The 27,733-nt window shown below is 44.1% G+C and overlaps 1 protein-coding gene across 8 annotated transcripts in view; it reads left to right on the top strand.

Moving 5' to 3' along the window:
• PRUNE2 (prune homolog 2 with BCH domain) overlaps window positions 1-26,714 on the top strand; it is a 539,766-nt gene extending 513,052 nt beyond the window's left edge. For 5 of the 8 annotated variants that reach the window (XM_075318132.1, XM_075318117.1, XM_075318106.1 and 2 more), the window contains 2 exons: window positions 23,088-23,135; window positions 25,854-26,714. In XM_075318132.1, the coding sequence (XP_075174247.1) occupies window positions 23,088-23,135; window positions 25,854-25,884 (79 nt within the window). In that variant the 3' untranslated portion in view covers window positions 25,885-26,714. Of the gene's footprint in view, window positions 1-23,087; window positions 23,136-25,853 lie in introns of those variants that run through there. The other 3 variants (XM_075318151.1, XM_075318124.1, XM_075318142.1) reach the window with 2 other exon arrangements.
• Window positions 26,715-27,733: the final 1,019 nt, after the last annotated feature.

Below are 27,733 nucleotides of genomic sequence, written 5' to 3'. Positions count from 1 at the left end.
AGCACACTGTACTTACAGAGGCTCCGGCATGTTAGTGCACTGCTCCCAGACCGCCTATTCACTTCCTGTGCCATGGTTTAGACTTATTGAATATGCACTGCTTTCCTCACCCACCAGCACCTGTGATTGGTTGCACTCAGACACGCACCCACCCTGAGTGACAACATGTCTGACGCTTGCAATCACAGATGCTATGTGTATCTATCGTGGTATAAAAATAAATAAAACATTTGTTGTAGGGTCTCCCATATTATTATACCAGCACAGGTAAAGCATTCTGCTACAGGCTGCAGCCCCAGCCATGTATCAAAACCGAATACGGCTTTTTTAAAAATAAATAATTGTAAAAAACAGCATGTGGTCCCCCCAATATTGATACCCAGCCAAGATAAAGCCTGACAGCTGAGAGCTGATATTTTCAAACTGGAGAGACCCAGCCAAAAAATAGCAGGATGCAACCACCCGCAATTATCGCATCCATTAGATGCGACAAGCCTGGCACTTTACCCGTCTCTTCCCGATTGCCCCAGTGCGGTGGCAATCGGGGTAATATAAGAGTTTAATGGCAGCCCACAGCTGATACTAAGTCCTAGATTAGTAATGCGAAGCATCTATGAAACCCCTCATTACTAATCTGTAAGTGAAAATAAATAAACACAAACACAAAAAAATCCTTTATTTGAAATAAAATACAAAAAAACCCCATCCTCTTTCACCCCTTTTAACCCCAAACATCCATGTCTGACGTAATCCACACGAGGTCCCATGACAATCCCAGCTTTGCTACATACATATTAAAGTCACAGTGTGTGGGCATAGAACATGTCTGCATGCTGTGGGCTTCAGACAGACAGTGACTTTGCCACAGTGCTGAGCGGTAACATCACTCAGTTTATTTGCGGTCATAGCTGGAGGTTTTCACAGTACCCCACCTGTGACCGCAGGGAAGCTGACCTGAGGTGACCTCATTAAACTCAGTGACCTGACCTCAGGTAAGGTCACTGAGTTCACAGACCTGCATCTCCTAGCAGAAAACTGCTTTTTATTTTGACAATAGATGCAGATTTGGTGCTGAAATGTATACACCATATTCCAAACCAAATCTGCATCTCCTAGCAAAAAAATCACATCAAAATTGCATGTGTTTTATGATGCAGTTCTGATGCGATTTTTTTTGCCTGGAGATGCTCTTTCTACCACCATTTTAAAGTGCATGATTCGGGTCCCCATAGACTTACATGGGGATCGGCATCCAGACAGATATCTATAATTAAAGGCCTCGTCACACGCTACGATATATCTAACGATTAGTGATGAGCGAGTACTAAAAAGCTCGGGTGCTCGAAGCTCGGGCCGAGCCTCCCAAGATACTCGTGTACTCGGCCCGAGCAACGAGCCCAATGTTATCCTATGGGAGACCCGAGTATTTTTGTGAAATGACCCCCCGGCAGCATGTAGAAACCCTAAAAATGTCACAAAAGTCTCAGAAGAGTGCTCAAATGACATGGCAACAGCATGGGGAAGACCCCTTGAAGCATTTATCACTCAAAAGTCACAGCTGTGAACAATTTTGTCCGCGTTTCACGCCATTTTTACGGACTCACCAGAAAACCTTCCAAAATGACCCCAAAATGATTTTTCATGGCAGAAATGTTAAGGGCACATACCCAATAGTGAGATAGAGCTGGTGTATGTTACTTTTTGAGATTAATACATGAAAGATTTTACGTGAAAACATTGTGTGGCACTCCGATGTCCCTGAGAAGAGACGTACATGAAGGCCTCTTGAGTCTAATGTGCCCATTTTGAGGAAGTGAGTCTTTGTAGTATTTTCCTTTGCCAGGGCAGTCCAAAATTGTGAGGTTCACCAATGCCCCTGCATACAGACGTGCATGAGGGCCTGTAATCCTGAAGTGCCCATTGTAAGGAAGTGGGTCTATTGTAGTATAGCCCTTAGGCAGGGCAGCCAAAAATTGGGAGGCTCCACATTGTCCCTGGATAGAGACGTGCATGATGGCCTGTAAACCTGAAGTGCCCATTGGAAGGAAGTGGGTCTATTGTAGTATAGCCCTTAGGCAGGGCAGCCAAAAATTGGGAGGCTCCACGTTGTCCCTGGATAGAGACGTGCATGAGGGCCTGTAAACCTGAAGTGCCCATTGGAAGGAAGTGGGTCTATTGTAGTATAGCCCTTAGGCAGGGCAGCCAAAAATTGGGAGGCTCCACGTTGTCCCTGGATAGAGACGTGCATGAGGGCCTGTAAACCTGAAGTGCCCATTGTCAGGAAGTGGGTGTATTATAGTATAGCCCTTAGGCAGGGCAGCCAAAAATTGGGAGGCTCCACATTGTCCCTGGATAGAGACGTGCATGATGGCCTGTAAACCTGAAGTGCCCATTGTAAGGAAGTGGGTCTATTGTAGTATAGCCCTTAGGCAGGGCAGCCAAAAATTGGGAGGCTCCACGTTGTCCCTGGATAGAGACGTGCATGAGGGCCTGTAAACCTGAAGTGCCCATTGGAAGGAAGTGGGTCTATTGTAGTATAGCCCTTAGGCAGGGCAGCCAAAAATTGGGAGGCTCCACGTTGTCCCTGGATAGAGACCTGTTAGGTTCTTAGTGCCTCCGTGCTTGCATTTAAAAACCGCACGTGTGTGCCTGTTGGTGGCAGCTTTCCGCTGCATTTGTGTGAGTTTTGCAAAAACTTGGATATAACGCACAAGTCTAGTGAATACACATCAGCACAGCATTGCAAAATGCGCAAGGGCGTTGTCAACGAACAAGGAAGTGGACGTGATGGTGGTGCAGGCAGAGACCGAGGCTGTGTGCAAGCTCTAATTTCGCCACAACAAAGGGCCACATCTAGTCGCTCGCACGTCCTGTCCCAAATTCTTGGGGACCGCAGCAGTACACCGCTCTTGAACCAAGACCAGTGTCAACAGGTTGTTAGTTGGATAGCGGATAATGCTTCCAGTCAGATTGGCACACCACAAACACTCTGTCTTCCACACGGTCAAGTGTCAGTAGCCGTGATACTGCACCGCACATTTCAGAACCTGATCCTCCTTCCTACCACCAGGCCGAGTACATGTCCACGGACATTACTGATCCCACACTTGGACACTCGGAAGAGCTGTTCGTTCACGTTTCCATTCACAAATTCTGGCCTCTCGCCAGCTCCTGTTGAAGTGGGCCATGACGAGATTGTATGTACAGATGCCCAAATATTTGAGCAGCCACGTTCTCACGAAGTTGGCAACGTGTCTCAACAAGGGGTGGACGATGATGAGACACAATTGTCAGGAAGTCAGGAGGAGGAGCAGGGTTGCGGAAGAGGAAGACGACGTGGTGGATGATCCAGTAACTGACCCAACCTGGCAGGAGGATATGCAGAGCGAGGACAGCAGTGCACAGGGGGAGGGAGGCGTAGCATCCCAACAGGCAGTAAGAAGCAGAGTGGTGGCCCCAGGCAGACGTCAGGCAACTGTTCCCCGGAACAACACGACACAAGGTGCCTGTACAAATGTTAGGTCTTCCCGAGTCTGGCTGTAATACTATTGTATGTATTGAGGATTTCGATTGCGTTAGGGCAATGACAACCAGAGACGAGTTCTTGGTGCAAGACGTTTATAATATGCAACCAGCAAATATGTACATAAACGGAACAAAAACACAGTAGAACATAAATACAGGAAATACCTTCCAGGGACGGAGCGAAAGGGAATTCCCAGGACCGCGCACCGGACTCCCCCAGGGAGACCACCAAGAGCGAACCCCTATACAGGGACTGTCTGGCAATCACCCCAGAAGCCCTAAATGCGCAGCAGCCGGGACACAAAAGGGCAATAGGTAAGTCCAAAAATGTCCGTACGTGATGTGAGTCCAGAGTGGTATTAAACGGAAGGAACCGGGCAGAAGTGCCGACCAAAGACGGCAAACGGAGTCCGGGCACAGCTAGATGATACCAGATGAAGTCCAGAGTCGGTGTCGGTTGTTTTCCAAGAGGATCCGAATAACAATCAGGAACCAAAAGCAGCAGGGCAGGAGCACACAGGAAGCAGTATACTCAGGCACTGGACTAAGCTTTAGGGGCGGCTTTTTAACAGATGGACAGGAAGTAGGGCAACAGAACAGAAAACTCCATGTTAACAAAGGGCAAGCTCTTTCAAAAGAAAACTGGAAAACCCGGAACTCTGACACTGGCAGTTTTTTAAGTTGGCTCCAGATGATTCTAAAAAGGCCATTTGCAACACCTGCCATGCCAGCATCAGCAGGGGTACCAAAACTAGCAGCCTGACCACCACCAGCATGATCAGGCACATGTCAGCCAAGCACCCGACTTTGTGGGAAGTACAACAGAGTCGAGGAGCAGTGCTTGCTGATGTCACTGCTACGTCTTCGCTGGTTGTGCATGCGAGCCAATCCCCTGTCCATGCTGCCTGCGAACAAGCCTCCTCCACTCCTGCACCTGCAGTTGCCTACGCAGAAAGAACACCATCATCAAGCACGTCCTTGTCCCAGCGCAGCGTTCAGTTATCCATTCAGCAAACCTTTGAACGCAGGCGCAAATACACTGCCAACACCCCACATGCCACAGTTCTAAATGCTAACATTTCGCGACTGCTTGCGCTGGAAATGTTGCCTTTTAGGCTGGTTGAGACAGAAGCATTCCGCGACCTGATGGTGGCAGCTGTCCCACGTTACTCGGTCCACAGCCGCCACTATTTCTCCCGGTGTGCCGTCCCCGCATTGCATAACCACGTGTCACAAAACATCACACGTGCCTGAACAACGCTGTTTCAGCCAAAGTCCACCTAACCACAGACATGTGGACAAGTGCATGTGGGCAAGGCCGCTACATCTCGTTGACGTCACACTGGGTTAATATTGTGCAAGCTGGGACCCAGTCTGAGCGAGGGACGGAACACGTCCTTCACACACCAAGTTTTGCAGGCCCTACCTCAGTCAGGGTTTCACACACACTCTACAGCTCCGGAATGTCATGCTCCTCAGCCTCCTCCTCCTCCTGCGCATCCTGATCCACTTTACCCTCCACACCAGTCCCAAGCTGGAAGTGTCGCGGGCGGAGGAGGGGACGGTGCGCTCTCCCACTGCTCGGGTCCAGCTGACGCTGCTCTACGGCTGCTGCTGCTCGTTGGCTCGAGCGATGGCCGGATCCCGGGGACTCGAGCAGCGCTACTCGCCCGTGAGTGAAAAGGGGTGGTTTGGGTTTTGGGGATATTGTCCGTGACGCCACCCACGGTTGTGGTGATTGTGTGGACACCACCGCTGCTCTGGACGGGGATCCCGGGAGCCTGTGACAGGGAGCAGCTTTGTTGTTATTTCTCCCCTCTGTGGGTAGGGGGATTGGTTGTCCCGGGGCCTGGTGATGGGGTAGAGATGGATGACAGGCGGGTTGCGGGGCCTGATGAGGTGCAGGGTCGCAGGGGCAGCGCTGTGCCGCACGGCACGGAGGTACTCACTCAGCCCAATGATGATGACACAGTTCACGGTAAAACAAGTGGCTGGATGGACGGGTCACTCGGACGGCTGCGGTTGTTCCTCCCTGCAGGTTAGTGATGACTGTCTCTCCCTGCACCTAAGTTAAGTGTTGGTAGTGATGGTTTCCCAACGGTAACCCGCTCCCCGACCTGGATATGGGCCGGAGGAGCCCCTTTTGCCCACAGCCGCTGGCCCTGGGAGACGGTTGCCCTTGGCGGTGGCGGTGTCTCCCCTTCACGGTTGTACGGTTGCCTTCTATCTGGACTTGGCTGTTTGGAAACCCTGAGGTTCCCTTCACTAACGGATTTGGCAAATTCACGGCGACACCAAGCCTTGCCGGGATCCGAAAGTCCTCTGCCAATGGTGCTGGCTTCTCTTTGTATACCGGTCCGGTACGGCCGGGTCACCACCCGTCCACGGTCCTTACGGCAGACTCCAATCGGCCTCCACTGCAGACGGTCACCACATCCTGCCAACCTTGCTGTCCTGTCCGGGCCACACACCCGGACCAACTTCAGGCTCTTTGCTGTCACTTTTCTCCTCTCTACTACTTTCCTCCTTCCACTTCCTTAGCTTAACTCTCACTGCCTGTGTTTTCCCTCCTCCTCGGTGGGTGGAGACCAACCGCCTGGCTCCACACCCTGGTGTGGACAACAGCCCCTGGGGAAGGCAACAAGGATTTTGTGTTTTGACTATGATATGCCTGCAGGGAGTGTGGGGTGTTTAAGTGTTGTGCTCTGTGGCCCCTGGCTTGTCCAGGGCGACACAGAAGCACTGCAGCACTGCCTCGGCGAAGCGGCAACAGGCAGTGCTGAAGCTAATCTGCATAGGTGACAAACCCCACAATGCAGAAGAGGTGTGGACAGCTCTGAAACAGCAGGCAGATCACTGGCTCACAACTCTGAACCTAAAGCCAGGAAAGATCGTGTGTGACAATGGCCGGAACCTGGTGGCGGCTTTGAGGCGAGGCCAGCTGACACATGTTCCATGCGTGGCCCATGTGCTCAACCTCGTGGTTCAGCGGTTTCTAAAGTCATACTCAGAGCTGTCTGATCTGCTGGTAAAAGTTCGCCGCCTGTCTGCACATTTTCGAAAGTCACCTACTGCTTCAGCCGGCCTTGCCTGCTTAAGACGCCGTTTGCATCTTCCGGCACACAGACTGGTGTGTGATGTCCCCACGCGTTGGAATTCAACTCTGCACAAGTTGGTCAGGATATGTGAGCAGAAGAGGGCAGTTGTTGAGTACCTGCATCACCTAAGCCGTCGGGAAATGGGTCAAACTCCTCACATAACACCTGAGGAGTGGAGATGGATGTCCGACCTATGCACCATCCGCCAAAACTTTGAGGACTCCACCAAGATGGTGAGCGGCGATGACGACATTATTAGCGTCACCATACCGCTTCTCTGCCTTCTAAAATGGTCTCTGCTCAAAAAACAACCATGATGCATTGCAGGCGGAGCGCGATGAGTTTGAGCAAGAAACAGTAGTGGGTGTGGGTGATGATAACACACAGCCCAGCCTCGTCTCATCACAACGTGCAGTGGAGGACTATGACGAGGAGGAGGATGAAGACATGGAGCAACTCTCTGGCCAAATTGAGGATATGACATGCAGTCATATCCTCGGTTCAGCGTGGCTGGCCAGAGGACAGGGTAGATGATGAGGAGGAGGAGGAGGAGGACAGCATGTTCAGTCATCGTGTTGGTCAGAATACTGAAGTGATGGCTGTTAAGAGTCTGGCACACATGGCTGACTTTATGGTAAGCTGCCTGTCTCGTGACCCTCGCGTTAAGAACATCTTGGCCGACAATCATTACTGGTTGGTAACACTGTTAGACCCACGCTAAAAGGAGAACTTTATGTCTCTTATTCCCGAGGCGGAGAGGTCAGGCAAAATGCAGCAGTTCCAGAAGGCCATAGTCACGGAAGTAGGCAAAGCATTCCCCTCACAAAACGCTAGCGGCATAGGTCAGGAATCAGTGGACAACCAAGGCGTACAGCCGAGAGGGGCACAAGTCCAATCCGCCAGAGGTAGGGGAACAGTCTTTAAGATGTGGGACAGTTTTCTCAGCCCCTCACATACCACAGCCCTTGAGGTGAGGGGTAGTGCCACAAGAAATCCTAAGTTTGGCCAGATGCTCAAGGAGTACCTTGCAGATCAAACAACTGTACTCCGACATTCCTCTGTGCCTTACAATTAATGTGTATCCAAGCTGGACACGTGGCATGAATTGGCTCTCTACGCCTTGGAAGTCCTGGCCTGCCCTGCCGCTAGCGTTTTGTCAGAGCGTGTTTTTAGTGCCGCAGGTGGAATCATTACAGATAAACGCACCCGCCTGTCAACTGTAAATGCTGACAGGCTGACTCTGATCAAGATGAACAAGGGTTGGATTTGGCCAGACTTCACCACACACACCAACAGCAAATTACAGCGGAATTTAAAGTTTGTAACGGGAATTTGCCATGTACCTCCACTCACCCATGGTAACACACTTCTGGACTTTGGCTAATCGCTGGACTGCTCCTCCTTCTCCTCATGCGCCATCATGGTGACCGTTACAATAGTTAAGCCGTTGTTTCAGGTATACCCCCAGTGGTAAATTTTTTCGCCCATTCTTTCTGAATGGGCATTACAACGACAGGAGACCCGCTCCTTTGCAATGGGAACAATGTTTTGAGGCCCTCATGCACATCTCTATCCAGGGACAATGTGGAGCCTCCAAATTTTTGGCTGCCCTGCCTAAGGGCTATACTACAATAGACCCACTTCCTTACAATGGGCACTTCATGTTTACAGGCCATCATGCACGTCTCTATGCAGGGACAATATGGAGCCTGACGCTGCCACCGACTGCCACACACATGCTGTTTTTAAATGCAAGCACGGACGCAATAAGAACCTAACTGGTTTTTAGGAGCGACAATTACTGAGACGTCTGACACTATCAGACACTGCTGACTGACGTGTATTATACACTAGACTTGTGCGTTATATAATAGTTTGTGCAAAACGCGCACCTGTACGCTGCCACCGACAGACACACACGTGCTGTTTTTAAATGCAAGCACGGACGCAATAAGAACCTAACTAGTTTTTAGGAGCGACAATTACTGAGAAGTCTGACACTATCAGACACTGCTGACTGACGTGTATTATACACTAGACTTGTGCGTTATATAATAGTTTGTGCAAAACGCGCACCTGTATGCTGCCACCGACAGACACACACGTGCTGTTTTTAAATGCAAGCACGGACGCAATAAGAACCTAACTGGTTTTTAGGAGCGACAATTACTGAGAAGTCTGACACTATCAGACACTGCTGACTGACGTGTATTATACACTAGACTTGTGCGTTATATAATAGTTTGTGCAAAACGCGCACCTGTACGCTGCCACCAACAGACACACACGTGCTGTTTTTAAATGCAAGCACGGACGCAATAAGAACCTAACTGGTTTTTAGGAGCGACAATTACTGAGAAGTCTGACACTATCAGACACTGCTGACTGACGTGTATTATACACTAGACTTGTGCGTTATATAATAGTTTGTGCAAAACGCGCACCTGTACGCTGCCACCGACAGACACACACGTGCTGTTTTTAAATGCAAGCACGGACGCAATAAGAACCTAACTGGTTTTTAGGAGCGACAATTACTGAGAAGTCTGACACTATCAGACACTGCTGACTGACGTGTATTATACACTAGACTTGTGCGTTATATAATAGTTTGTGCAAAACGCGCACCTGTACGCTGCCACCGACAGACACACACGTGCTGTTTTTAAATGCAAGCACGGACGCAATAAGAACCTAACTGGTTTTTAGGAGCGACAATTACTGAGAAGTCTGACACTATCAGACACTGCTGACTGACGTGTATTATACACTAGACTTGTGCGTTATATAATAGTTTGTGCAAAACGCGCACCTGTACGCTGCCACCGACAGACACACACGTGCTGTTTTTAAATGCAAGCACGGACGCAATAAGAACCTAACTGGTTTTTAGGAGCGACAATTACTGAGAAGTCTGACACTATCAGACACTGCTGACTGACGTGTATTATACACTAGACTTGTGCGTTATATAATAGTTTGTGCAAAACGCGCACCTGTACCCTGCCACCGACTGCCACACACGTGCTGTTTTTAAATGCAAGCACGGACGTAATAAGAACCTAACTGGTTTTTAGGAGCGACAATTACTGAGAAGTCTGACACTATCTGGACTGTTTTAGACTGTGTACACCAGCCCCAGATATGATGAAGGCTGGTATACGGTCACCACTAGGAATGGCTATATACCCTGCCTGCCTGCCTGCCTGCCTGTATACTGCTACAATAGTCCTGACAAGGACTCTTCTGGTCACTAGCCTGTATTCCGACCTGGCTATACCCTGCCTGTATATAGCAACAATAGTCCTGAGAAGGACTCTGCTACTGTACTCCGACCTGGCTATACCCTGCCTGCCTGTATACAACTAGAATAGTCCTGAGAAGGACTTTTGGTCACACTGTTTGCAGCCCTGCAACTGAAAAAGCTATAAAGGGCCGCAAAGCTTTCCCTGAATCAGCGACACTCTCCCTGCACTGACTGTCTGGATAGCTGTGAGCAGAGCACAGCGCGCCGGCCGGTATAAAGGCTCGGTCACGCTGTGCAGGCCGGCCAATCACTGCAATTCCACAACTAACAGGGCTGTGGCATTGCAGTGGTCTGCCAGCCAATCCCTGCATGAGGGCTGGCTCTCAAAAGAGCGCCAACATGCAGAAATGAAGACCACGAGTACAGCACGAGTATCGCGAGATTACTCGGTCCCCGCCGAGCAGCCCGAGTACAGCGATACTCGTGCGAGTACCGAGTAGTTACAAGCATGCTCGCTCATCACTACTAACGATATGTCGTCGGGTCACGGTAATCGTGGTGCACATCCGGAATCGTTAGAGATGTCGTAGCGTATGACAGCTCCGAACGACTGTTAGCAAGCAAAAATACTCACCTTATCGTTGCTCGTTGACACGTCGTTCAATCTCATAATGTCATTCCTCCTTCTGTGTGCCGGTTGTTCATTGTTCCCGAGGCAGCACACATCGCTACGTGTAACACCCCGGGAATGACGAACACAGCTTACCTGTGTCCCGCCGGCAATGAGGAAGGAAGGAGGTGGGTGGGATGTTCTGGCCGCTCATCTCTGCCCTTCCACTTCTATTGGGCGGCCACTGTGTGACGTCGCTGTGACGCCGAACGTCCCTTTCAGGAAGAGGATGTTCGCCGCAACGTCGTTAGGGAGGTAAGTACGTGTGACGGGGGTTAAAGACATTGTGCGCCACGGGCAATGAATTGTCCGTGACACACAACTGACGGGGGCGGGTGCGATCGCTTATGCGATCGCCAAACTGGGTGTTTTTTTTTAAATCCGGTTGGACCCACTGATTATGGATATCTGCAGATTCCCCATCACTACTCATTACCATTACAGATTTTTGTGGTTTAATGAGATAACATTTTGTATTATACTGCTGATGGTCTATATAAGCTGTAAATGCAGCATCATAATAACATAAAGGGGTTTCTACAAAATAAGTTATAATGAACGATCAATAGAAAGGGAGTCTCAAACCTTTGTTCTGGAGGAGTTTGGACAGAGAGATGGTCACTTCTTTTCCAATACTGATGTGTTCGGTTTCTGTATGAATTATGGAGATTTTGCAGCGCTCTAGTGGGTGCTATGTACATTATAAACCAGGAACAAGTAAATTTATAGTGTCTCCCCACTATGGATAGAGTGCCACAAGCAGATGAAAGGCCACCACAGCCAACCAGTTTCAGTGTGCAGACTGCACTGAGAGAACTGTTGCTGTCATGCCAAAGAATCAACCTAGTTAAAAAAGACACTGCACAATCATATTGGATGCAAAAATGGGGAAAGGATGTGTTCCTTGAGTAATGTGTTAAAGGGATATATAAGTCAGAATACCGATTTTGAACATGCAGCCATATTCTAACGTTTCGGCCAGGGTGGCCTTGATCACAGAGTCGCTGTCATTGGTGATTCAAGATGGTAGCAGAAAGAGCAAGATCCGCGCTTTAATCTCTGTTAGGTACTGACTGCCGTCACTCTCATGCCTTGGCTCCCTCGATGTAGCCTATAAATAACCAACCTATACATAAGTGGATGGCGTGGTTGGGATCACCCAAGGATGTTATATTTTGTGAATATGATATACTGTTATGCTACAGTCTACAACATTCATGTGTAAGGTGTGGTAACCCTTAATGCCCAGAATACTATGAGAAAGTTTTCAAATAAAATCTAATTATTACATACAAATGAATTGGACTGTATGGCAGAATAGGCACATGCTAATAGCCTGATCACTGTGAAAGAAATAGCTATTCATATAGTATTTGTGTGCTCTTATATTTTCACTCACGTTTATATATTTCGTGCTTTTAACACTAGAAGTCCCAGAGAGGGGTCATTTAACATTTCTACCTTTGGAACCCAGAGATAATTCTAATGGCCTGAAGGATTTTAGCTAACATCCTATAATCACCGTCTTTTGTTCTGTAATTAAGGCCATAACTGTCGCACCACAGGAGGTTGTTGTTTTCCATTGAGTTTAGCCATTTAGTTTCTAGTTAGTTCTATTCAGTTCTATTCAGTTCATTTGACCCTCTTTCGGGACTTCAGGGGGAGCTCGAAAATTTCTGGGACTTCTAGTGTTAATACATAAGCTATTTAATTTTACTACATTTATTTAAGGGACAAAGTTCTCCAGCCTCTGTAACCCATATAAAATAGTAACTTACCCCTTAACTTAAGAACTTAAACTATTTTTAAGTTAATTTTTAGATTAATATTTAACTTTCCTGTGATAGATCTAACTACATGAGAAAATATTTTTTTTTCCTCAAACATTAATGAGTCTAGAAAGAGTTACAAATCCTTCCCATGGCTGTGGGATTCCAAAGTCTTTACATCCCAATGAACAATATTGTAATATTTGCAAATCTTCCCACAAGTGGCCAAACTGTAAAATGATTAATTCTCAGGAACAACACATCCAGGAAGTAAGAATTTCCCATGCTGACTACAAAGTCTTACCTATAATCATTGTTCATATAAAAAAGAAGGTAAACAATGATAGGATTATTGGGAAGGTAATAACACAAAAACCACTGATATCTAAAGTTGGAATCAATAAGTTTTTAACATTTGCAAAAAGACACTCAAAGGCGTTATTCATGTTTGAAATGAGAGCCTATAGGGTGTATATCGCATGCTGTGAAAATTCTCTGGTGCCGGTGGCAAGAGTGGGTGTCAACGTGACGTGACCCTAATTTTTTACTTTGCATACATCCGGCTATATTCTGACTAGACATGCATGACATCACTTAATACAAGTGAATTAAATGAGGTTGAGTAGATCTAGTCAGCATGTGAACAAATATATGAAAATTGCATACATGTGGTCATGTAACCGCCCACTCTCGCCACCGGCACAGACAGTCTTGACAGCATGCAATGTGCGCAATGTCATCATTCTGAATTCTCAAGTCACAAAGACTGACTGCAGACATTATTCACTAACCTGGAAAACCCCTTTAACAATCACCAAGTTGGCTGTGAAAATTAATTCCAACAGCACATATACTGTCGTTGCTGGCTTTAACCAAGTACAGTATGTCACAGTAAGAACGTAATAAAAATCCTTGAATAGTGTGGTAACATTCCTCAACAATGACAAAGAAAATTAATAATAAGAAAATTAATTCTACTGCTTTTAGCTATTAAAGGGAACCTGTCACTATTTTTTTCACTATGAAACCAAAAGTGTCATCTTCTGCAGCTCTTGGGCTGCGTTCTATGAAGGTGCACCTTGTGCCCTGACTCCCCTTGCAGACCCCTAATATAACTTTATAAAACCTGACCTTTAGGTATGCTAATGACCTGTGGGGCTCAGATGGGCGTGCTCCTGTTCCTCCTTGTGGCCTTCTTCGCCATCCTCCTTTCATGATTGACATGATGATGTCGTTGTTATCATGCACGCTGCTCGGCCAAATCTCGCGCTTGTTCAGTCATTCTCCCGGCTCGCGCAGGCGCAGTTCGCCCTCATAAGATTATATGAATAATCAGGTCCATGTTAAGACATTTATACCATAGAGAGTCACCACCAAACCAACATGTTCCTACAGAAGACCTCCATATTTTTATCTGTACTATCAATAAGCATAAACAACCAAATATATCGGTTTCCTAATAAATATGCTTTATTTCATAAAATTTTTAATTTTTCATATGATATCATAAGGATGCAAAAGGTGAACAAAGCAAGATACAAAGATGTGCACATGTTAAAACTGCAAACTGCAGGGGGGTGTGTCTGAATAAACAGCGTCTGAGGGAGACAGTCATATAACATTAATAATCATCACAACTCTCCATGGATGGAGTATGAGTACTCGTGTCAATATGTAAGCATGTCAATCACATGTGGGATTGGTTGTAAACATGGCAAATAGACAATCAACAAGTATAATATATGATTTCCAATGTCACATACATAAATGCACATATCAATTCCCAAACTTCAAATGACTGGAGCAAAACCACATTTGACAAATAGAGTACGTTCTAACAGACCGCACAATGCCAGGGTCTGTCTCACATGGAGGATTGCGGAACCACCTGGGACCACGTACAAGTATAATAACCTACCCAGGTGTCACCGCAGACACCGTGCAGACACACCACCCTGCACCTCGACGCGTTTCGCTATCGCTTCGTCGGGAGGGGTCAGCTTTTCTGCAGCTTTTGGGCTGCATTCTATGAAGGTGTACCTTGTGCCCTGACTCCCCTTGCAGACCCCTAATATAACTTTATAAAACCTGACCTTTAGGTATGCTAATGACCTGTGGGGCTCAGATGGGCGTGCTCCTGTTCCTCCTTGTGGCCTTCTTCGCCATCCTCCTTTCATGATTGACATGATGATGTCGTCATCATCATGCACGCTGCTCGGCCAAATCTCGCGCTTGTTCAGTCATTCTCCCGGCTCGCGCAGGCACAGTTCGCCCTCATGCAAGCAGGTGCAGTGTTTGCGCATGCGCGAGATTATGGCCAGGTACGAGGATGACGCAGAGAACATCATGCACATTGCCGACCATAATCTTGCGCAAGCGCAAACACCGCACCAGCTTGCGCGAGGGCAAACTGCTCCTGTGCAAGCTGGGGGAATGACTGAACAGTGAGCATGGATAGACTAGGGTTTATACACAGCTGCCAGAGGCAGAGCAGCAGAGGGAGGGAGAGCAGCCTTAACCAATTATGAGAGAGGAGGTATGTTTTACACTACTTCAAGCACTTATAGGCACTGTAATTAAACTGTATTCACATGCCACAACACTATCTAACTAAAGCTGAGCTAAAAAGCAAAATAATATAGCTAAAAATAAATAAAAGGTAATCATTATCTATAGAAATTTACCTTCAAAACTAGCTTTTCAAAGATTAGGACTGAATATATTTAGTGATATCAGTATGAAATAATTTTATTACTTGAAAATAATTAGTAGGATCAACTATCCTAAGCTGTCTATATAGGCAATAAGCTCATAGACAGTTGAATAAAATGATAACTTGATATCTGCAATCCAATGTCGTATTCCAAGGAAATGTATGTTTTTCTTATAAAACCACTCCCATGAAGATTCTTTTGTGTGTATATATGCATATAAGGTATTGTGTATGTATTAATATACTCACTTACCGCCACCTTCTCTAGCATAAAGAGCCATTCGGCCCCTCTTGTGAGTGATGTCACCGCTCTTCAAACTATCTGGCTCTGCATGTCCTACGTAAGTCTTTTTTACAATGCAAGCAAATGGAGCCACATTCTCTGGCTTCATAGGCTTATATTGTAAAAGCTATTTCCAGGTCATGCAGAATGCAGTATGACAAGGAGAGTCTGAAAAGCTATGACATCACTGAGAATAGGAGAAAAACAATACTGGGATCCAGGAGAAGGAGGTGGTACGTGATAATATCACACATAATATTATCACACACACACTACACTATAGACACACATCCCTCACTCTCTCTCTCTCTCTCTCTCTCTCTCTGCGCGTGTATATATATATATATATATATATATATATTACAGTATGCATATATTTTTTTCATGGGGTGCTTCTTTAATGAATTGTTAAGCACTATGGGCAGGACATATATCTCCCTCCATAGCTTATTTTACATGAGGGGGGTTATTATCATTGTGAGACATGTAATGACTGACAGTCTGCAGAGCTGAGTTTTGTCTCATTACAAATACATTTGCAGCTGTGCCACCCCTGTTCTGCTGTCAGCTCAGCAGCAGATCTGTGTGTGACTGCATCTAATTTTTCTTCAGCTTTTTAACTTACATGTCACACAGTCAATGTGGGTGAGAAAATGTATAGCAGGGCTGACAGCACTATGAGAACCACAACAGCAGATGTGTTTGTAATGAGACAAGGTTCTGCTGTTTTGCCCCTTTCCTCCATATTGGTTGCCTATTATATAGACGCTGAGAAAGTGTTAGTTGAAATAAGGCATAGCGGGAGTGAGAGGACCACTGCAGCTATAAATCTGTAGTGATATAAATACAAATATTAATTCTGCTGAGTTTGATTATAACTGTCAGTCATTACAAGTCTCACATTGGTAATGCTGCCTTTCATTTAAAATAAGCTCTGGAGGCAGATTCTCAGAGAGATCTGTTTAATTGCCAATACAGGGTCTTGCAAAAATATTCACCACGCTTGGCATTTTTTGTGTTTTGCTATCTCACAGCCTGGAATTTCGCTGTTTTTTTTTTAGGGTTTGCATCAACTCAGTTAAAGAACATGCCTACGACTATGAACATTTGTTTTCTTTTTATTTTGAAGCAAGCTATAAATAGGACAAAATAACTGAAAACTTCAGTGTGCATTACTATTCACCCCCTAAAGTCAATACTTTATAGAGCCTATTTATTGCAATTACAGTTGAAAATCGCTTTGGATAAGTCTCTATAAACTTTACAGTGGGATTTTTGTCATTCTTCAAGGCAAAACTGCTCCAGCTCCTTCATGTTAGATGGTTTCCTCTGGTGAACAGCAATCTTCAAGCCTGACCACAGATTCTCAATTGGCTTAAGGCCTGGGCTTTGACTAGGCCACTGCAATACATTTACACATTTCCCCTTAAACTACTCAACTGTTGTTTTAGCAATGTGCTTTGGGTTATTGCCTTGTTGGAAGGTGAACCTATGTAGCAATGTCAAATTACTGGCAGACTGAAACAGGTTGTGCTCAATAATATCCCTGTATTTTACACCATCCATCTTCCCCTCAATTCAAACCATTTTCCCTGCCCCTACTGCCGAAAAACATCTCCACGGTATAAGGCTACCACCACTATGCTTCACTGTGGTGATAGAGTTCTTGGTGTGATGAGCTCTGTTGGTTTGGCGCCAGACATAATATTTACCTTGATGGCCAAAAAGTTAAATTTTTGTCTCATCTGACCACAGCACCTTCCTCCATACATTTATGGCGTCTTCCACATGTCTTTTGGCAAACAAAACGAGCCTATTAAGGTTTTTTTCTGGCCACTCTTCCATAAAAGTCAGCTCTATGGGGTGAACAGCTTATTATAATCTTATGGACAAGACTCCAGTCTCTGCTTGGGAACTCTGCAGCTTCTTCAGAGTTACCTTTGTTCCCTGTGCTGCCTCTCTGATTAATGCCCTCCTTGCCCGGGCTTTTGAGTTTTGGAGGGCAGCCTTCTCTTGGTAGGTTTGCTGTGGTACCATGTTTTTTCCATTTAATGATAATGGATTTAATGGTGGTCCAGGGGATCATCAGAGATTGAGATATTTTTTTAGAACCTGTACCCTGACTTGTACTTCTCAACAACTTTAGGGTGCTTTATACGCTGCAACATCGCTAACGATATATCGTCGGGGTCACGTCATTAGTGACTCACATCCGTGGTCGTTAGCGACATCGCAGCATGTGATACCTAGGAGCGACGATCAACGATCGCAAAAACGTCAAAAATCGTTGATCGTTGACATGTCGCTCCTTTTCATAATATCGTTGGTGGTGCATGCCGCTGGTTGTTCGTCGTTCCTGCGGCATCACACATCGCTATGTGTTACACCGCAGGAACGACGAACATCTCCTTCTCTGCGTCCACCGGCAATGAGGAAGGAAGGAGGTAGGCGACATGTTCCGGCCGCTCATCTCCGCCCCTCCTCTGCTATTGGGTGGCCGCTTAGTGACGCCGCTGTGACGCCGAACGAATCTCCACCTTAAAGGAGAGATTGTTCGGTGTCTCCAGCGACGTCGCTAAGCAGGTATGTGCGTTTGACGCTGCCGTAGTGATATTGTTCGCTGCGGCAGTGATCACCCCATGACAAAACAGCGACGTGGGCGGGTGCTATCGCACACGACATTGCTAGCTATCGCTAGCGATGTCACAGCGTGTAAACCACCCTTTTGTCTCTGACTTGTTTGGAGATTTCCTTGGTCTTCATGGTGTTGTTTGGTGCCTCTTGCTTAATGGTGTTGCAGCCTCAGTGACCTTTCAGGAAATGTGTGTATATATTGACAGACCACAGGCTCTATTAAATATTAGGAAAATTGTGGATTTCTCGGTAATAAGACATTGGATAGCAGATATCAAGGTATCATTTTATTTAACATTCAATGACCTACATGTTTATACAGATTTCTTAGGGAGGTTGATTCAACTGATAGATTTAATTTAAAAATAATATAGCTACAATTTCAAATTTCTGCTGTGTGTTTACAAATGTTCCTTATCTTATTTTTTTTTCTTTTTTGTTTAAAGGTCACATTACTTCTAATGTGAAACATATGGGAACTTTTCACAAACTTGCAGTATATACTGTAAGATATTGAACCAATTGTTTTTATCACAAGACTTAAGCCCCCTTTACACGCTGCAATATATCTTACAATGTGTCGGCGGGGTCACATCGTAAGTGACGTACATCCGGCATTGTAAGGTACATTGCAGTGTGTGACAGGTACGTGCGATTGCGATTGAACGGTAAAACGTTCATCGCAAACACATCGTACCTTTCTCTAGAATTGCACGTCAGATTGTTCATCGTAGCACACATCGCAGCGTGTGACACCCCGGGAACGATGAACAGATCTTACCTGCCTCCTGTGGCTCCCGGCCAGCTATGTGGAAGGAAGGAGGTGGGCGGGATGTTTACATCCCGCTCAGCTCTGCACCTTCACATCTATTGGCCGGCTGCCGCGTGACGTCGATGTGACGCCGAACGTCCCTCCCACTCCAGGAAGTGGACGTTCGCCGCCCACATCGAGGTCGTATGGACGGGTAAGTACGTGTAACGGGGAGTTACTCGTATGTGCGGCACGTTCAACAAATTGAATGTGCCGCACATACAATGGGGCATTGCAAATCGCATACAAGATTGTATGCGAAATTGCAACGTGTAAAGCAGGCTTAAGGGCCGCTTTACACGCTACGACATCGCTAGCAATTGCTAGCGATGTCGCGTGCGATAGCACCCGCCCCCGTCGTTGTAACGATTTGTGGTGATTGCTGGTAGCGAACATTATCGCTACGGCAGCGTCACATGCACATACCTGTGCAGCGACGTCGTTGTGACCAGCGAACCGCCTCCTTTCTAAGGGGGCGGTTCGTTCAGCATCACAGTGACGTCACAGCAGCGTCACTGAACCGCCGCCCAATAGAAAAGGAGGGGAGGAGATGAGCGGCCGGAACATGCCGCCCACCTTCTTCCTTCCTCCTTTTCCGGTGGACGCAGGTAAGGAGATGTTTGTCGTTTCAGCGGCATCACACATAGCGATGTGTGCTGCCGCAGGAATGACAAACAACATCGTTACTGCAGCAGCAACGATAATTGGGAAGAGGGGGGCATGTCACCGATGAGCGATTTTGAATATTTTTGCGACGATTCAAAATCGCTCATAGGTGTCACACGCAACGACATCGCTAAAGCGGCCGGATGTGCATCACAAAATCCGTGACCCCAACGAGATCGCTTTAGCGATCTCATAGCGTGTAAAGCCACCTTTACTGAACTTGGTTGAAAAGCTCATCAAAAGATATAATGTGACATCACACATTAATAACAGCTTTTGTATTTCTCATCACTTTCCTTGCTGTATATTCTGCATGGTTGCAGTATACAGTGGGGAAAATAAGTATTTGATACACTGCCAATTTTGAAAGTTTTCCAACTTACAATGAATAGAGAGGTCTGTAATTTTTATCTTAGGTACGCTTCAACTGTGACAGAATATAAAAAATATCCAGAAAATCATATTGTATGACTTTTAACCTCAGGACAATTTTCCGTTTTTCGTTTTCAATTTTTCCTCCCCTTCTTCCAAAAGCCATACATTTTTTATTTCTCCATTAATGTAGCCTAATGAGGGCTTGTTTTTTGTGGGACGAGTTGTACTTTTGAATGGCCTTATTTATTCTTCCCCATATTGTACTGGAAAACGGGAAAAAAATCCAAGTGCGTTGAAACTGCAAAATAAGGGCAATTCCACAATACTTTTTTGTGTTTTTTATTTTCCATGTTCACTATGTGGTAAAACTGACTTGGCATTATGGCTCCCCAGGTTAGTACGAGTTTGTAGATACCAAACATGTATAGTTTTACTTTTATCTAAGTGGTGAAAAAATCCCAGGAGTTTATAAAAAAAAAAAAAAGAATTGTGCTTTTTGTTCGATTTTCCGAGACTCGTAGCGTTCTCATTTTTCGGAATCTGGGCCTGGTAACTGCTTATTTTTTGTGCCCTGAGCTGGTGTTTTTAATTATACCATTTTTGGGTAGATACGATGTTTTGATCGAGGTAATGAGTTCAAACAGGGGCAATTAATGAGTTCAGAGTAGGAGGACTTCTTAATAAAAAAAATATCAGGTCTGTGAAAGCCAGAATTCTTGCTGGTTGGTAGGTGATCAAATACTTATTTCACGCGATAAAATGCAAATTAACCGCTTTAGGACTGCTGACGGTAAATATCAACGGTCTGCGGTCAGGAGGGGATCATGACCCCCTGCATGCTGCCATCACCAGGTTTCATCACCAAGATCTCATTAGATCAGGTCCTGGTGATGTTAACCCTTTGTGATCATCTATGTGCTGTGATCAATAGTGATCACATCACATAGAAGTTTCAGAAGTACAGAGAGCTGCTTCTCTTACCTCACGATCACGGAGGACCTGAGGGTTGTCATGGCAACAGGAGATCGCATGATGACCTCTGGTCTTTCATCTACAGTGGCCTGTCAGACCCAGCCTGCAGTAGGGTCTGATAGGTGATCTAAAATCTGACACTGCCTGTATAATGCATTACTAGGTTGGCGCTGCATGGCAATGCATTATACCAGTAATACAACTAAGAAAAGTTAAAGTCCCAAATAGGAACTAGTAGGGACTAGCTACAAAAGTTAACAAAAGTAAAAAAAAAAGTTGCATAATGAAAAAAAAAAATCACAAAAAAAGATACCCAAAAATACATTTATTTATATATATATATATATATATATATATATATATATATATATATATATATATATATATAAAAAAGTACACTTATTTGGTTTTGCCACATCTGGCCCGACCTCATCTATAAAACTGTCACACTATTTAACCCCTTTAGGAAACAGTTTAAAAAAATGCATAAAAAATTGATTTTTCATCATTCTGCAAAAAAAATTGAATAAAACGCAATCAAAAAGTTGCACATAAACAAAAATGATATTACTGACAACTACATCTTGTCCTGCAAAAAACAAGCTGCCACACAGCTGCATCAGCAGAAACATAAAAAAGATATAGCTCTGAGAATACAGCAATGAAATATAAAAAATGACATCAATGTGGTATCGCTCTAACCATACTGACCCGAAAAATAAACCTGCGTAGATATTTTTACCAAACAGTGAACGGCATAAAAAAAAAATCGCAATAATCAATTCCTGAATTGCTATCTCATGTTAATTCAACCCACCAAAAATGAGAATAAAAAAAGATCCAAAAATGTTATGTGCCGAAAATGGTACCAATCGAAAAGCTGACTCGTCTCCCAAAAAACAAGACCTCACATGGATGGTTTTCCAAACGCAATATGGCGTCCACAATGTATTACAGACAATTGTGGGCTCTAAAATTCAAATTGTTCTCCTTCCAATCCGAGCCCTTCCGTGCACTCAAATAGTAAAATTTCACTACATATGAGGTATCTGTGTATTCAAAATTAATTGCATAATAAATTTAATGGTGCATTTTTTCCTGTTACCCTTGTGAAAAAAAGCTACCTGGTTGAAGTAACAATTTTGTGGTGAAAATGTATTTTTCAAAATATCAAATGGCACTACTGCACTTCCGAGCCCTGCTGTGTGGCCAAACAGTTGATTTCTACCAAATATAAGGTATCTGCATACTCAGGAGAAATTTCACAATACATTTTATGGTGTACGTTCTCCTGTTACCCTTATGAAAATGCAAAATTTGAGGCTAAAGTGACATTTTTGTTGGAAAAAGTAAAATTTTCATTTTTTCCTTCCACATTGCATTGGTTCCTGTGAAGAACCTAAAGGGTTAATAAACTTCTTGAATGTGGTTTTGAGTAGTATGAGGGGTGTAGTTTTTAGAATGGTGTCACTTTTGTGTATCTTCTGTCATCTAGGCTCCTCAAAGTCACTTCAAATGTGATGTGATCCTTAATAAAATGGTTTTGTAAATTTTGCTGGAAAAATGAGAAATTGCAAAGTAGACACGTGGGAAATGTTATCTAGTAAGCATTTTATGTAACATAACTTTCTGGTTTACGGGCATAAAAATTAAAAATTGCAAAATTTTCAAAAATGTTGCCAAATTTTTCGATATTTTTAGAAATAAACACAAAAGATATCATCTTAATTTTACCCCTATCCTGAAGTACAACATGTCATGAAAAAACAATCTGAGAATCACCAGGATCCGTAGAAGCATTCCAGAGTTACAGTATTACCTGGCACAGTGACACTGGTCAGAAATGAAAAAATTGGCCTGGTCACGAAGGCAAATACAGGGTCTCGCGTGAAAGGGTTAATTATTTAAAAATCATACAGTGTAATTTTCTGGATTTTTTGGGGGGGATTCTGTCTTACAGTTGAAGTGTACCTACAATAAAAATGACAGACCTCTCCATTCTTTGTAGGTGGGAAAACTTGCACAATCAGTAGTGTATCAAATACTTTTTTTCCCCACTGTAGCTAGTAATTTCCTATTTATTCTACATGCTCATCCTGGCATTCTGTATGATTGTAAATGTTGTGCAATATATCATTCCTCACCTGAGGAATGGTTTCCTCTCTATGTTGGTTCTTGCAGTTTGTGTAGTGTACTGTTGTCTGAGTAAAGTTAATGTTTAGCTTCCATGCTCACATTAAAAAGAGTGCATGTTTATCTTTTCCCTAAATAACATTGTAAATGGATCACAAAACTTGTAAATTGTTCTGTTTTATTGCAACCAGAGCTGGATGCTTGCCAATGGAGCCGGAAATGTCTTCTCTGGATCAGGAGTAAGAGTCTTCTCAGATATAGTCATATATGTTTGCAATGTAAAGAAATGTGTATCATTCTACTATTAATTCCTACAAAATCCTCTAATACAAAATATTCCAAGATTATTGTAACATAGTACAGATTGCTTCCCTGTTTCAAAATATATAAAAAGCACATGGTTGATCAGTACCATCACGAGCATTAGAGGGGAAGGACTACAGTGCGAGATCACTCAGTTCACCCAGGGTCAGATGCTGCTGAGCAGTGTTTAGAGGGAAAGGACTCCAGCGCGAGATCACTCAGTTCACCCAGGTTCAGATGCTAATGATCAGTGATTGGGGTGTGTTTAGAGGGGAAGGACTACAGCACAAGATCACTCAGTTCACCCAGGTTCAGATGCTGTTGAGCGGTGATTGGGCAGTGTTTAGAGGGAATGGACTACAGCGTGAGATCACTCAGTTCACCAAGGTTCAGATGCTGCTGAGCAGTGAATGGGCAGTGTTTAAAGGGAATGGACTACAGCACGAGATCACTCTGTTCACCCAGGGTCAGATGCTGCTGAGCGGTCATTGGGGTGTGTTTAGAGGGGAAGGACTACAGCACAAGATGACTCAGTTCACCTAAGCTCAGATGCTGTGGAACAGTAATTGGGCAGTGTTTAGGGGGGAAGGACTACAGCACAAGATGACTCAGTTCACCCAAGTTCAGATGCTGTGGAACAGTAAATGGGCAGTGTTTAGGGGGGAAGGACTACAACATGAGATCACTCAGTTCATCCAGGGTCAGATGCTGCTGAGTGGTGATTGGGGAGTGTTTAGAGAGAAAGGACTACAGCACGAGATCACTCAGTTCACCCAGGGTCAGATGCTGCTGAGTGGTGATTGGGGAGTGTATAGAGAGAAAGGACTACAGCACAAGTCACTCATGTCACCCAGGGTCAGATGCTGCTGAGTGGTGATTGGGGAGTGTATACAGGGGAAAGACTACAGCACAAAATCACTCAGTTCACCCAGGTTAAGATGCTGCTGAGCAGTGATTGGGCAGCGCCAGGAGGAGGACTAGAAGTATAGAGGGATAACTTTTGTGAAACACCTTCTTGGGTCAATATGACAGTTGCAAGTTCCGGAAAGTACAGGAATTTTAGCAAGATAAACATTATTTTATTACATAATAATAATCATTTTTATTTATATAATGCCAACATATGCCACAGCACTTTACAATTGAAAGGGTACATGTACAGACAATATGAAACATTATATAGTTATACAATTCAACAGATACCAAGAGAAGTGATAGCCCTGCTCACAAGCTTACAATCTATGAGGAAATAGCGCTGCATGAACCGGTCACCAGCCGGTATCTGTTCAAGTACAGGTAAAGAGTGCTATTAAGTGCATGGAGAGTGTGGAAACAAATGATTAAAAGGACCAGATTTGGAAGAAGAATTTGAAAGGGAAAAATGGGAATAGTTAGATAAGTGAGGTGAGGTGATAGGCTAGTCTGAATAAATGCTTATTAGAGCACGCACAAAATTGTGGGAATTGTGAATTAAACAAATTGTTTTTAGAGAATTGGTGCAGCTCTCAAGAAGTCTTGGAGATGGAAGTGGATAGTTCAGATTATAGAGGATGTAAGTCTTAATCATTAGCAGAAAGGAGGCCACTGGTATGGTTATAGACAGAGATAAGGGAGAAGAGGTAGGGCAGTGCAGAACTGTTTGATAGATTTGTGGGTGAGAGTGCTAAGTTTATATTGGACTCTGTAGTTGCTGGGTAACCATTGCAATCACTTACAGTACACAGGTTAGAAGTGTAGCGCACACATCGGTGTAGCGCTTGGAGAGGAATATGATCCTGGATGCTGCATTCAGGATGGTTTGGAGAGGTGAGCGTTTAGTAAGAGGGAGACTGATTAGCAGAGAGTTGCAATAGTCCAGATGGCAATGAATAAGAACGATAGTGTTTTTGCAGAGTCGATGGTAAGAAAGGTTAAATTCTACAGATGTTTTTGAGGACTTTAGACAGTATTTTCCACGATTACAAATATTGTTGTCCTATCCCTGAGAACCCGGGAACAGCTGGTCAATAGGGATGTTTGCTTCCAGACTCTTACTAATCTGATATTGATGTCCTATCATAAGTCATCAATATCGCAGTCCTAAACAACCTTTTTAAATGGCTGAATAACAGTTTACTTACATTATTTTTATAGGCTTCAATAGCAGGAAATTCTAAAATCTGCCCACCTAAAGTACCCAGGCATTGTGTTTGATAATTGTCATTTGCAAATAGCCAGAAATCAATGACATGACATAGGTGCATGATACCTACTGGCTATGCTTGTGTCCTGGCATGCAACTCTCGATAAGATGTAAGCGTCACCAGAGCAACCCTTTAATTCCAATAAACAAAGCATAAAGTACTGAAGACACATATTGATACTTCAAAAACATACATAGGAGAGCTAAGTTTAAAAAATTCATTTCTTGTGTTCTTCATGACAACCCATTAATTATTACTCAGCACATTTACCATCTTGGTCAATCATAAATGCTGTATAGTCTAATAATAGGAAGAATTAACCAAACAACAAGGTCAGCTCTTCTGCACCTGTATGCTTGTTTTTGTCAGTGTAAGCATCATTATTTTGCATGCACAACAGTATTGTGTTACATGTATACACTATATTTGTGAGACTGTTCTCTAATAATACCATATTCTGTTTTCCTAAAGATTCGAGAAGAAAAATGAAGACAATGTATAACACTGGAACACGGGAGTTGAGAGTCTTCATGAATATTTCTTCTTGTTTTATTTTGTGGATGTATAGGACAAGATATCTTATGTACTTTATTTTTTAAAGTTGTAATTTAATAATAGAACGCAATAAGGAGATCTCTTTAATCTAAATGGCATTACGATCAAAACCAGTTGAGTCATTTTGCATAGCGGGAAAGCGATGTATTTCATGAGAAAAAATATCTGATTCAATATTTACTATGGTGAAAGAACGTGTTTTGCTTTTATGGTCATGGGGTTCTGAGGCAACTGTAACAGTTTGTTTCCAGCAGTATATTTAATCCATCCAATGTTAAAAATAACTTCAGAAAAGTATTAAGAAATGACAAAATCGCAAATATCGCACATATTTTAAAGGGAACCTGTTACCAGATTTAGTGACTATAACCTGCGGCCACCACCAGTGAGCTCTTATATACAGCATTCCAGAATACTGTATATAAGAGCCCAGGCTGCGCTGTAGAATGCAAAAATCATCTTTATAATACTCCCATACCTTTTCTCGTACCTGCGCATTACAGCACTTTGATCTGCCCTGAGCAGGGCATTCAAGGTCCGTCTGCGCAAGACCGGAATGCCAGCTTGTGAGGACGACGTAGGACACGTCATCCATACTGGGCTGGGTCGAAGGAGGACGCTGATCGCTGCAGAGTGAAGGCGCAGGATTGAAGAGCAGCGACACTCATTGGACTGGACTCCAACCTAGGTGAGTATTATAAAAGGTGTTTTTTACATCCTACAGCATGGCTTGGTCTCTTACTGTATATACAGCCGTATATAAGAGTTCACTAGTGGTGGCCACAGCTTATAGTCGCCAAGTCTGGTGACAGGTTCTCTTTAAACACATCTCAGAGACACTAAAAGTAGACATCGTACATTATACACTGTCACAATATTAGTGCCATATGTTGGCCAAAGAACATACTTACTAGCTAACATGCAGTTGCCAAATCATGATGCAATAAAGTGGTACCAACCCCATATACTGCAAATAATGTACTCTACTGTGCCTAATAGCGCCACACAATGCCTTAACAAATACTAACATACATGCTTCAGATATGAACAGTGTCTCAATAGTGGTTGCACAGATCAGATACCAGGAGTGGACATATCATTGATGCAGCCAGGGGGGATTTTTAAACCTCCAAAGCAGGTGGAATTGTGCATTTTGATAAGCTCTTGGGTTTCCAAGGGCCCATATATTATTCTTACACAGGGGCCCTCTTCTGTCTGTGTCCGCCTGTACACACTCCATAGTAACTATTGAATCCTTTATACCTATATTAAGAGAAACCTGGAAGCAGTGCAGAAGAAATCCATATAGCGCTTTATTTTGTAATAGGGTAGTGACACTTTACCCGTACCATGCTCTATATTTGTGCACATACAAAACCATAAACTACATTCTGCATGCCAATAATCTCAGATTAGCATATATGCATAAAGAATAAATGTATACACTGAATTGCATTGTTCATGATTACTTGATAATTGTTCCATTCACTGTAATGAGAAATAATTATAATAGAAATAAAATGCTGTAAACGTGATCAGTCCTTAAGGGGGTTGTCAACTGCTGGAAAACCCTTGATTGATCAATTCAGTGCCCCATAGAAAAAAAAACAATCCTGCAGCAGTGCCATTCCGGGGATGTCTGCACTGCTGTTCCCAGTGGGTTACACAACATTGTTGTGTCACGTGACTGCTGTAGCTAATCAGGTGTTTCTGATTGTCTGCAGCTCATCAATATTTAATTGTATCAGATTATGGAGGAATTCCAAAAAATTGTGTTTAACCATGGGAAAACAATT

This window comes from Anomaloglossus baeobatrachus, chromosome 1 (assembly GCF_048569485.1).
Source record: "Anomaloglossus baeobatrachus isolate aAnoBae1 chromosome 1, aAnoBae1.hap1, whole genome shotgun sequence".
In the NCBI taxonomy this organism is placed as follows: Eukaryota; Metazoa; Chordata; class Amphibia; order Anura; family Aromobatidae; genus Anomaloglossus; species Anomaloglossus baeobatrachus.
This window is presented reverse-complemented; position numbering and strand designations above follow the sequence as displayed.